Below are 12,171 nucleotides of genomic sequence, written 5' to 3'. Positions count from 1 at the left end.
CCCAGTTCACCAACCACTCATCTACCTGCTCACTTAATTGAAGCCTTGAACACTCACCAGCATCAGGAACCTGAATAAAATAAATAAAACCTCCAACCCCTCTGCACTGAATTCCCAAGTTAGCACTCGTACCTCAGCTCACTCAGGCCTCATGACATCCTGTGTGCTGTGGCTAGGATCAGCCTCTTCTAGTTTCTTTAGTGGCTCAGCTGGCTAAACTGGTTAGCAACTGAACTAGACAAATTTAAAAAATCCCAGGTCAACCCCTAGTTCATGTACAGTTAGCAGATCTCAATATGGGCATATAATCGGTCTGCTCCAGAGAGGGAAAAATTGGTCAGAGCTCCTAATTAGAGTGGTAATCCCTGATGGAAGTGCAAGCATGTGCATGTCGAATGAAGACAGGATGGGGATCAGCTGTATGACAACTCTCATATCCTGCAATCCTCACATGTAACAAATTCAGAGTTTGGTTGATGTAATGGAGGATGAACTTTGGTCATGGAATTGCATCCCAGTAAGGAGTCAATGCCTTTGAGAGAGAGGAGAACATTGTCATCAAAAACAGAGAAATAAAATAGTCCATTGTATGTCATATCACTTAAACATTGTTGTTTGTGATTAAGTTTGAGGGTATATGAGCCTCAAATGCCTCAAATAGTATTACATGGAAACTATAGCTCGGAAACAGGCCATTCAGCCTAACTGGTCTGTTTCAGTGTTTATACAACCACGTGCACCTCCTCCCACCCCTTTCATCTAATCCCATCTGCATATGCTATTCATTTCTCCTCCATGTTGACTTAATTACTCCAGGCAAGTTCCACACTCTGACTGCTCTCTGGATAAAGAGATTTCTCCTGAATTCCCTATTGGATTTATACTTTCTGCCAGATTACCTCAAGCCAAATACAAAATCTACAAGCTTTGAGCAACTTTAGAGATATTTAGCCCACAAGTTACAAACTTCCACAGTGGGAGATTAATTACCACCTTTAAAGGGGGCTGGATTGATATTTGTTGAGAAGGATTATAGGCTATATAGAAAATATGAATAGCACTGCCTGTTGATTCAAGGATGGAACTTTCTGTTCCTTCAAGTAGGTGATCAATAGATAGTGATGTAGGTGCTGGTAGTGTTGACGGCGCTGTGCTGAGGAGTAGCGGATTGTGCTCATTATTCTCCATGCAGTCTGGGCCATTTTACTTCTTAGCAATAGTATAAAATGGGTGATTTTGAATAGTGTAAAAGGGGTGATTTGGGATAGTGTAAAAGGGGTGATTTGGAATAGTGTAAAAGGGGTGATTTGGGATAGTGTAAAAGGGGTGATTTGGGAAAAGTGCAAAATAGATGATTTTGAATAGTGTAAAAGGGGTAATTTTGAATAGTGTAAAAGGGGTGATTTTGAATAGTGTAAAAGGGGTAATTTTAAATAGTGTAAAAGGAGTAATTTTGAATCATGTAAAAGGGGTGATTTTGGATGAGTAGCCCATTATATAACTGGCCTGATTTTATTTTGTTTTGACTTGGGCGGCTGATCCAATATCGCCTGTTTAAACTGTTGCCAAACATTAAACTAACCGCAGATGAGTACCTGATCTTGGAGGGAAGACACAAGGGCTAATCATTTGCACCTCTTGATGCCCAGTTTCTGAATAACACTGATGAATTGTTCGGAGGGAATGATGTCTGGAGTAGAGGATACAAATACAGGATGAGAATACTTTAAAATAACGAGTTGCTCTAAAAAGCAGTAGGATAGATACAGCACAAGTACAATATTTTGCTTGGTGCCCTCTCCATTATCCTTGTTTTCCTCCTGTGAAGTGCTTTGCAATTTTTTCTACATGATTGCTTTATACGAATCTAAGTTGCAAGTGTATTGAACACTAAAGCTCTGTTTCTAAATGGGGATGATAGGCAAATGTGACCAGCAGCCCTGATTTGAAAGAGCCTAGCAACCCAGATGTTTGTGAATTAGAATGATGGGGACTGGAATAAGCCTTTCAGCCCCTCAAGCCGGTTCCATCCTTGAACTAATGAAAAATGTATCAATTTTACCCATTCAGAAACCACCCAGTTAGAGGATCCGCGAGCACAATGGAGGAAGGAGCAGGAACGAATGCTGAAGGATTACCTGATGGTGGCACAGGATGCGCTCAGCACTCAGAAGGAACTCTACCAAGTTAAAGAGCAAAGACTAGCACTAGCCATTGACGAGTACATGCGCCTCAATGATGTCTGGAAGGATAAGTCCAGTTCCCGCACCAGTTGTGAGTATAGAGAGAAAAGAAGTGGACAGACAATACACTGTTAAAACTGTGTTCCCAGTTTGCCTTCCAAATGATAAGAGACCCCACAATCATAAGCAATTGAGCCTGCAGTTAGTATTGTGGCAGTGTTCTTCATAAGTGAAAGAACTCTTGGAATTATCTGTCAAGGGAAACACTCTTTCACTGGGCTACTGCCTAGTCCTGGATAAAATGTGCACATTAACTGAATGTAGTTCAACCAAATATTACCAATTAAACTTAATAACTCTGTGCTGTTTAGTCAAGCTTTACACAGTGACACTCTACGTGGCATATTGCAGAGCTATAGCCATTTAGAGTACTTGCTGGATGTTTATCATTGAATTTTTAAAAAGAGTGTTTGTGGAATCTTTGTCTTTAGAACCTCGCTTACCTTCAATATTGGAGTAGATCCCGTCAATGGATAATAAAAATGTGGCAACTGAGAATCCCTGAAGACAGGGAGCAGATTTGTAAAGTCCCTCACTGGCAGGTTTGCAGGCTGGAGGGTGTTCATAAAATTTATCAGGATTCCCTCCCACCCTCAACCCAGCTGAGACCCTTAAGTGGCCAGTCTTGAGGCTGGCAAGAGGCTGGCACCCTGTGGGTGCTTCCTCCCCTACGCCAGCCTCTCCATCAAGACCCCCAAACTCCTTCCCACACCCCCTTGATTCTCACCTCCCCTCCCCGCAGTAAGACCCTCACACATACCAGGTTCTGGACTCTGGGACTTAGAATGTAGGGACTGCTTGTGATTCCAATCCTGCTGCTGCTGCTCTTGGTGCTGCTGGGATTAAAGAGCTACCATCAATCAGATTGATCAACAGCTCTCCAAGGCAGGTCTTCTGCCCAAATGAGGGACAGAAGCCTCGACTCCAGCCATTTAATGCTCTTCGAAGACCTCACCATTGGAAACATCCTGCCCAGTGAGCTTTTATCTTAATTTGGGCTGTTGATACTTTTCCTATATTACAGGACTGAGGAGGTTATAGATAACGTATATTACACAATAACATGGGGCAGCTTCTTATATTACAGGACCGTGTGTAGTGCAGACATGTATCTGTCCAATATCACAGGACCATGCAGTTACTTTTCTTATACTAGAGGACTGTTGGGGCTGCAGGTAAGTATCCTATATTACAGGACTGTGAGATACTGCAGGTATGTAGTAACAGTGATCTGACTAAGGGCAGGTCCTCTGCTAATTTTTCCATGCCTTATAGTCTTGTGCTTTCCTCTTCAGCTGCTCATAGGAGCCTTCCATTTTAAATTTCAAGTGATCTAGCATTTTCTTTTAAATTCATTCACGGCAAGTGGGTTTTGCGGCTGGACCAGCATTTATTGCCCATCCCTAATTGCCTTTCAGAAGGTGGTGGTGAACTGCATTATTGAACCGCTGCAGTCCATGTGGTTTTTGTACACCCACAGTGCTGTTAAGAAGGGAGTTCCAGGATTTTGAACTAGCTACAGTGAAGGAATGACGATATATTTTGAAGTCAGGATGGTGTGTGACTTTAAAGGGAACTTCTAGGTGTTGGTGTTCCTATGCATCTGCTGGCCCTTGTCCTTCTAGATGGTAGTGGTCGTGGGTTTGGAAGGTGCTGTTTGAAGAGCCTTGGTGAATTCCTGCAGTGCATCTTGTAGCTGGCACACGCTGGTGCTACTGTACGTTGGTGGGGGAGAGAGTAAACGTTTATAGATGTGATGCCAGTCAAGCAGGCTACTTTTTCCTGGACTGTGTCAAGCTTCTTGAGTGTTGTGCGATTTGCACTCATCCAGGCAAGTGGGGAGTATTCCATCACACTTTTACTTGTGCTTTATAGATGGTAGGCAGGCTTTGTGGAGTCAGGAGATAAGCAGGATTCCTAGCCTCTGATCTGCTCTTGTATCCACAATATTTATATGGCTAGTCCAGTTCAGTTTCTGGTCAATGGTAACCCCATCATCATTCTCTTTCTCCCTCTTAGTGCACATCCCTGTGATCTCCCATCAGTTACTGCCTTCAGCAAGTTCTCATGCCTTAGAGTTCTCGTGCCAAGCCAAACTTGTTGCTTTTATTTGATGATATTCACTAACAACCTTTCCTGCTCCACCACCCTGAGAAATTCTTCATTGCTCTTGTGTTCTCCCCAACTGGCCTTCTCCATCCTAAGTCATTAATTGTGTTTGATTGTCTCTCCTTTCATTGAGATGAAACAGTTGTCCTCCATGCTGAATGTCCCCACAACAGTACAGATGAAATTGGATGAGGAACTGATTCATATCTGACCACCTGATGCAACACATAACTGTGCTGTGCTGTGTCACATTACCCTCCAGACAAAGATACAAAGCTTTTAGGAAAGTAACAGTGGGGTGAATCCCTCATTTAGTCCAGTGCAATCTTTCTATCTTTATTTCATCCAGCTTGTTAAAAAATAACCATTTACAGAATTCAGCGATAACATTACTTTTGTTTTACGTTTCTTCATCTTCCCACATAGACTGTATTCTTTTCATTACTGGCCACACCTCTGTATTTCTGTAGCATTTCCCCAGCTCTATTACTTTTTTACAGGGTAACTGCTCCAATAATGCACTCCCAGTGAGGAGCTGCACACAAAGCTATGGTGTGTTGGACAATCAGCCCTATACAGCTGTAGCCCATACCTCCTCTTGCTTTGATTTCCTACTCAATTTATTTCACTTAAAGTTTAACTTGCAATGTCTCAGAAGTCTTCAGGAAAGTGCAGGACAGCCTTGAAGCCTCCTATTGAAGCCTACTGCCAATTCCTGCTGTGAAAGTCTTCTAAACCAGGAACTGTACATTCAGCCTCATAGTCCTATAATACAGGGCAAATACCTCAGCCACACAGTCTTATAATACAGGGCATGTATATCAATCACACGCAGTCTCATAATACAGGGCCAAGTATCTGCAGTACCGCACAGTCTTAAAATATGGGGCAAGTACCTCAGCCACACACAGTCCTATAATACAGGGCCAGAACCTCAGCCCATACAGTCCTGTAACACAGGGCCCAATTTCTCAGCCCATACAGTCCTATACTCCAGGGCCAAGTACCTCAGCCATGCAGTCTTATAATACAGGGCAAGCACATCAGCTACACACAATCCTATAATACAGGTACAAGTACCTTCAGCCACATATGGTCCTAAAATACAGGGCAAAGACCTCAGCCATGTACAGTCTTATATTACAGGGCAAGTACGTCAGCCACACACAGTCTTATAATACAAAGCAAGTACCTGCAGCCACACACAGTCCTAAAGTACAGGCCAAGTACATAAGCCCCAGACAGTCCTATAATAGAGGCAAAGTACATCAGTCACACACAGTCCTATAATACAGGGAAAGTACCTCAGCCATGTACAACCTTATAATACAGGGTCAAGTACCTGCAGCCTCTCACAATCCTCAAATACAGGGTCAAATACTTCAGTCAAACGCAGTTCTAAAATACAGGGCAAGTACATCAGCCCCACACAATCCTATAATACAGGGTCAAGTATAGGAGTCCCTCAGGGTAGTGTCCTAGGCCCAACCATCTTCAGTCAATGATCTTCCTTCCATCATAAGGTCAGAAGTGGGGATGTATGCTGACGATTGCACAATGTTCAGCACCATTCGCAACTCCTCAGATACTGAAGCAGCCCATGTCCAAATGCAGCAAGACCTGGACAATATCCAGGCTTGGGCTGATAAGTGGCAAGTACATTTGCATCAATGACCATCTCCAACAATAGAGAATCTAACCATCGCCCCTTGATGTTCAATGGCATTACCATCACTGAATCCCCCACTATTAACATTCTGGGGGTTACCATTGACCAGAAACTGAACCGGACTAGCCATATAAATACTGCGGATACAGAGCAGGTCAGAGGCTAGGAATCCTTTCAAACCCATGATCACTATTATCTAGAAGGACAAGGGCAGCAGACAGATGGGAACACCACCCACCTGGAACTTCCCCTCCAAGTCACTCACTATCCTGACTTAGAAATTCATCGCCGTTCCTCCACTGTCGCTAGGCCAAAACCCTGGAACTCCTTCCCTACAGCACTGTGGGTGTACCTACACCACATGGACTGCAGCAGTTTAAGAATGCAGCTCACCACCATCTTCTCAAGGGCAACTAGGGATAGGCAATAAATGCTGGCCCAGCCAGCGCAGCCCACATTCCCTGAATGAATGTTTAAAAAGTAACTGCAGCCTCACACAGTCTTATAATACAGGGCCAAGTACCTTAGCCACACACAGTCCCGTAATATAGGACAAGTACCTCAGCCTCACAAAGACCTATAACATATGGCAAGTACTTCAGCCTCACATAGTCCTAAAGTATTGGGCAAGTACCTCAGAAGAGAATGTCTCACAGTGCTCCAGAGAAGCGCAGTCTGATAAAAAGTGACCTGGTCATGGGGAGAGATGTTAGGAGAGGTGACTGAGGTGGGTCTAAGAGATAGGTTTTAAGGAGGGTCTTAAACAAGTAGAGGGAGGTAGAGGAACAATGAGGTTTAGGGAGGGAATTCCAGAGCTTAGGAACTGACACTAAAACTACAGGCACTAGTGATGGGGTGAAGAGAGTCTGGGGTACAGAAAAGGCTGGGGTTTGACGTATGCAGACTTCTCATAGTATTGTAGGGCCAGATGAGCTTACAGAATTAGGGAGGGACAAGGCAATGAAAGAATTTGAACACAAGGCTGAGAGGAAAAGAATGCCATCCTGAATACTCTTCACAGCTGGATACATAGCAGCAATAGCAATGATCTGTGACCAATTCCCTTGCAGTCACTCTCAACCTGGAAGACATGTGCTACAGTTAGCCCTGTTGAAAGTAAGGAAAGAAAATACCTTAGAAAAGTATGCTCCCATTAACTGGAAAAGGATCCCAACCCCTGCTAAACTTCTAGGAAAAGTAAGATTGCAATTATGTCCCACTATCTTCTCTGCTACTGCCACTTGGCTTCCCTAACATTGAAGCATGTAAAACTACTGGACAAATATGCATAGTCATGCTGCCAATGTGGGAAGAGTATGCAGTGCAAATACACTAATAATAAAATATTTTACCTCCTTCAAAAGAAAGGTTTCGCTTATAAAATAAAATGCATGTGAAAAATACCAAAATGTGGCTTTTAAAATATTCCAAACAATTATTATGTAACTTTTGAGTAAACTTGAGTGACTGCTGTCCATCTTGGATACTCCTGATAATGTCCCGGGGGGTTTCAGAAAACAGGTTTCATTTTAATGTGGCTGAACCAGGGATTCAAATTCTTAGACTGCACCGAACACCCAGCAATTTGTGGCTCATGGCCACTGCTGGAGAAAAGTGTGGCTGCATTGAAACAGGACTGATTAGTGGACTCCATGGGCAGGACTTTTGCCCCAGTATGGGAGCAGGAACAGAGGCAGAAGGGTGTCTAATTCCAGGCTGGTGTGCTTGTTATCCAACACAATCCAGTCCCCAAATCATTTTCCTGTAGGCCAGATTGGGATCAGAATGGCTGGCTTTTTATGGTCATTAACTGGCAATTAAGGCCAATTATCTGAGGCCACATTTGACCATGACATCAGGAACCTGACCCAAAATGTAAAATCTGCTCCATATTTTTGATAAGAATACTCCCAAAAACATGTCCATTTCTCAGATTAACATTGGTTAAACACATTGGTAAAAATCGATATTGATTCATTCTGGCATATGTTTACCACACCTGACTGATTTGTGGTCATTTTGTGTTAATTGTTGCAATTTTGTGTATTCACATATCAGCATTTTCTATAAATACAGGTGGGTCTATTTCTGGATTGTGCTGGCCCACTTTAGTCATGTCCCTTGTTGAAAACTTAGAGAAGCCCATTTATTATTGTTACAGTGAAGAAGATGTATGCCGTGTAAGTGAATGCTGTGATAAAAGAGTGCAGGACAAAGTGTAGAGTCACTTAATGACATTGAGTGCTTTTTGAGTGGCAGAACTACAAGAATTCCTTTCATTTTATAGAGTAAATGGTTACATGTAGTTTTACAAAAGACTTGGCACCCATGCTTGCCATCTTTTCTCAGCAGAGTGGCAAAGTGCGAGAGTTAAACTAATCCATTAAGATAATGAGGTAAATCAGGTATCAAGCTGTTTTCAAATCATCTACGAATGCATTTAGAGTTCCTGGATAATACGGTGAGGTTATCCAATCAGTGACAGTGAGCAACATGGAGTAGATTAATCCTCTGGCCTGTGCTGGGTTAGCTGACTTCAGCCAGAACAGTGGTAAGGTTACTGCCTTCAGCTCCCTTGGATTCAGGAGGGAGAAAATGGACAGAGATGCATACATGGATATTGGTGAATACAGGTTTGGGCTCAACTGCGATGTCCACTACAATGGATTTGCCTCCTGATTCTCACTTAGAGATGACTAATCGCTCTTAAAGAGAAACACCAAAGAGTGACTGAAGCCCTTGGAACGGTACCACAGCATGAAGTTAAAAACACTTTTAGGAGAGGAAGGAAGACAACTAATGGAAAAAAGAACACATAATTTGATCGTGCCAAACTCTCATATTACACTGAAATAGTTTACATATTTCATTTGGTGGCGATGCCCTGATGTCTTGGACTGTCCATATTCTGTATTTACACTGAATCAACAACTGCTGATTATGAAATGCTAAGATAAACAAGAATGTGTTGTAATCCATTGGAAACTACTGAAAAAAATTAGTGATGAGGCTTAGTTAATTCAAATCCCATCAGTTTCTACTTTCTCAAGATAGCTTGTGTAAAAGTGCTTTATGAGTCTCTAGTTGATAATAAAGTGCCTGAGTTACATTCCTTAAACTGATCCATTATTCTCAGAGGAAAAAAGGCACATTAGTCTGCTAGTAATAGAATTGTACACTGCCTCGTGATTGATATTGAAATTGAACTTAGTCTTCCTCTCAATGCTTGCTGGTAGATGTAGAATGCTTTTCTTCCTTGAAGCAAGAATACATCACTCACAATGCTTCAGGAACAAAAATGGGAATCCATTTTTAAAGTTTGCATTGACAGCTAGGTTCTGATGAAAGGCACCACATACATTAATAGTGACCTATTGGTTTTAAGCTCACTCCCAATACAGTAGAGAAAGCCACTGAATGTCAAGAGGAAGTGGTTAGACTCCTGTTAGAAATGGTTGTTGCTTGATACTTGCCTGGCCTTACAGTCACCTCTCACTTATCAGCCCAAGTCAGGACGTTTTGGGTGACCTGATGCAAATAAGCATGGCTGCTTCATTATTGAGGGATTACAAAGTGGAGCTGAAGATTGTGTAATCAACAAGCCACTTTACCTCCCACCTTATGATGATAATTAGGCCAAGGATGCTGCCCTGAAGAAGTCTGTAGAGATATCCCATGGCTGAGATGATTGGTCTCCACCAAACACAAGTATCTTTATTTATGTCAGATAAGTCTCCAGCCACTGAAAAGTTTTCTCCTGATCCCATTGCCTTCACTTTTACTCGGGGTCTTTGGTGTTATGTTAAGTCACATACTATTTTGAGGAAAAGGGCAGTCAATCTCACCTCACATCTAGAAGTCAACTCTTCTGGCATGTTTGAACTAAGTTGCTGAAGCCTCTTGTAGTGATTTTTTTTTGGCAGTGATTTTAAGATGGTGACAGTTTGAGAGAGGGCTTTGCATGGACAGGGAGATGAAGCCTCCAGAACAGCGATTGGTTGTACGGGAGCAGCCCAGTTCAGCATAACTATATCAGCTGTAACTTGAGGGGTGTCCAGTGCATCAGTCATCTCTCCCTGCTAACATCCCCCACCACAGACGGGTTCTTTGGTTGGCAGCGGACCAGCGACCACACGGCCTAAGAGATGAGCATGAGCATCGCTGTACTGGAGGTGTTGCTGCTCAACAGGGGGATTTTGTACTGGAATACCTCTGTACAAGGGTGGGCTGGACTAGCAAAAATGGGCAGTCTCCTCGACCTGGACCTTTCTGGAGCAGGGGAATAGCAGGATTTCAAAGACGGACAAGTGTCTGCTGACGGACTGTGTCTACCTGGAATTGGAGAGCTTCCCAAAACTCCGCATTTTGCTTCATCTCCATTCCCAATATATCACCAATGCCTGATACAGGAGATATTTTGAAGGACATCGCCACATAACATATCATTGACTGCGCCTGTGCCGGGGAGAGAACATGAAGACCTAAGACCTTTTGCTCTATTTTCCCCTCTCTTTATTCTGTCTTTTAGCTGTGATGTTGGTGCTGCACTGTAGCGACATAGTATGGCTGATGTAGTTCTCTCTTTTTTATTTTGGCTATGCATAAACAATTGTACCAGCAGCGAATTTTTGTTAGGGGAATAAAAGTGTATTGATTGCTTGATTGATTATTGATTGACTTGTTTAAAATAGGAAAAGGAAATCTTATCACCATGATCTCACTAGGATTAAGCTAGTGGAAAATTCTGGCTTTTGAATCCAAAGCAACTTGTTTTGTGCCAGGTAAAATGAGTACTCCCATGTTTTCTTTATTCATTTATGGGATGTGAGCTTCACTGGCTAGATCAGCATTTATTGCCCATCCCTGATTGCCCTTGAGAAGCGGTGGTGAGCTTCCATGTTCCCATGTGAGAAACAACATTCAAATATAGCATGCGTTAAAGAAAGGGCAGTAACACTTGATACTTTCACCAGCTTCACATTTGACCATGGCTTCCCACTGGACACATGAGACCATAATTGGTATGACTAGTATGCTTATCAATGTGTAGTTAACTCCACGCACTGCAGATTATCTCATGAATTTAATGAATGATGAAACTGATATCACCATTGCGTCTGGCAACAATACTTCCAGACAATGTGCTGGCACACTGGGTAGTAATGTGATACATATTACGCATTGAGAGGTCATGAGTCCAGACTTTCTATTCTTCATGTGATGAATTCATGGTCATGCTGCAGTGTCAAGTAATAGATTGAAATGGGCACATGCCTTCCCAGTACAATTGACCTCAGTGCTGTTAAGATAGGGAGGCACAAATTCAGTCGGGGTTTATGTTCCTGACGGGTGTCTCGAGGTGAAAATTGCTCAGGTACGTGCAATAAGTGAATAACCTACATTTTGGATGAAATGGCTATGGAACCATCGCCAGAATTTTCCGGGCACATTGGTGACACTTTGGAAAGCAGGAAGACTGGTAAAATAATGTGAGAAGGTGTTGGGGGTGTGTCCAACATCTTCTCATCGCTTTGCCCTTTTGCTAGTAGCGGGGAAGTTAGAAGGCGTGCTGCCCACTGGGCACCCAATTGAGCTATTTAAGTGACCAATTAAGGGCCACTTCCCACCTCCATGGGCATTTTGCCTACATTGGGAAGGCCCAACATTGAATTACAAAGAATGGGACAGAGGAAGGGAAAGGAGGAACAAAGAAAAGATATCCATGTGTTTATTTTGTGTAGACTCGGATATAATGTATTCAGATGACTAGTTCTTTTCAACCTGCAACAGTCCCAGCAGTACAGAACTGAGTAGAATAACATGTGTATGTGATCCTGACATTTCCAGTCAGTCTACATTCCTCAACTTAACTGATAAAGAAAGTGACGTCTGCCTTACATGTAATTATTTACTGTTGTTTGTACATTCTCCCAGGTTTTTTGATGTGTTTTCCTATTTGGGAAACTAGGTCAGGACAGCAGTCAGGAAAATTCAAATGCCCCTAAATTTAAACCCTTCCTAAGCAAATTGTCATTTCCATCCCCTGAGGGAAGGCATCTCTACTTGCTGTTCTCTTTCACCACATATCCAATCATTCAAAATGATCTAGAAATCCTATCACCATCTCTTTCGGAATTACTGCTGATCTTT

The 12,171-nt window shown here is 42.6% G+C and overlaps 1 protein-coding gene across 2 annotated transcripts in view; it reads left to right on the top strand.

Annotated features, from left to right (window-relative positions):
* LOC121277404 (protein WWC2-like) overlaps nucleotides 1-12,171 on the top strand; it is a 251,113-nt gene that overhangs the window by 143,090 nt on the left and 95,852 nt on the right. For both annotated transcript variants that reach the window (XM_041186832.1, XM_041186831.1), the window contains exon 3: nucleotides 2,071-2,274. In XM_041186832.1, the coding sequence (XP_041042766.1) occupies nucleotides 2,071-2,274 (204 nt within the window). The remainder of the gene's footprint in view (nucleotides 1-2,070; nucleotides 2,275-12,171) is intronic.

This window comes from Carcharodon carcharias, chromosome 4, assembly GCF_017639515.1.
Source record: "Carcharodon carcharias isolate sCarCar2 chromosome 4, sCarCar2.pri, whole genome shotgun sequence".
In the NCBI taxonomy this organism is placed as follows: domain Eukaryota; kingdom Metazoa; phylum Chordata; class Chondrichthyes; order Lamniformes; family Lamnidae; genus Carcharodon; species Carcharodon carcharias.
This window is presented reverse-complemented; position numbering and strand designations above follow the sequence as displayed.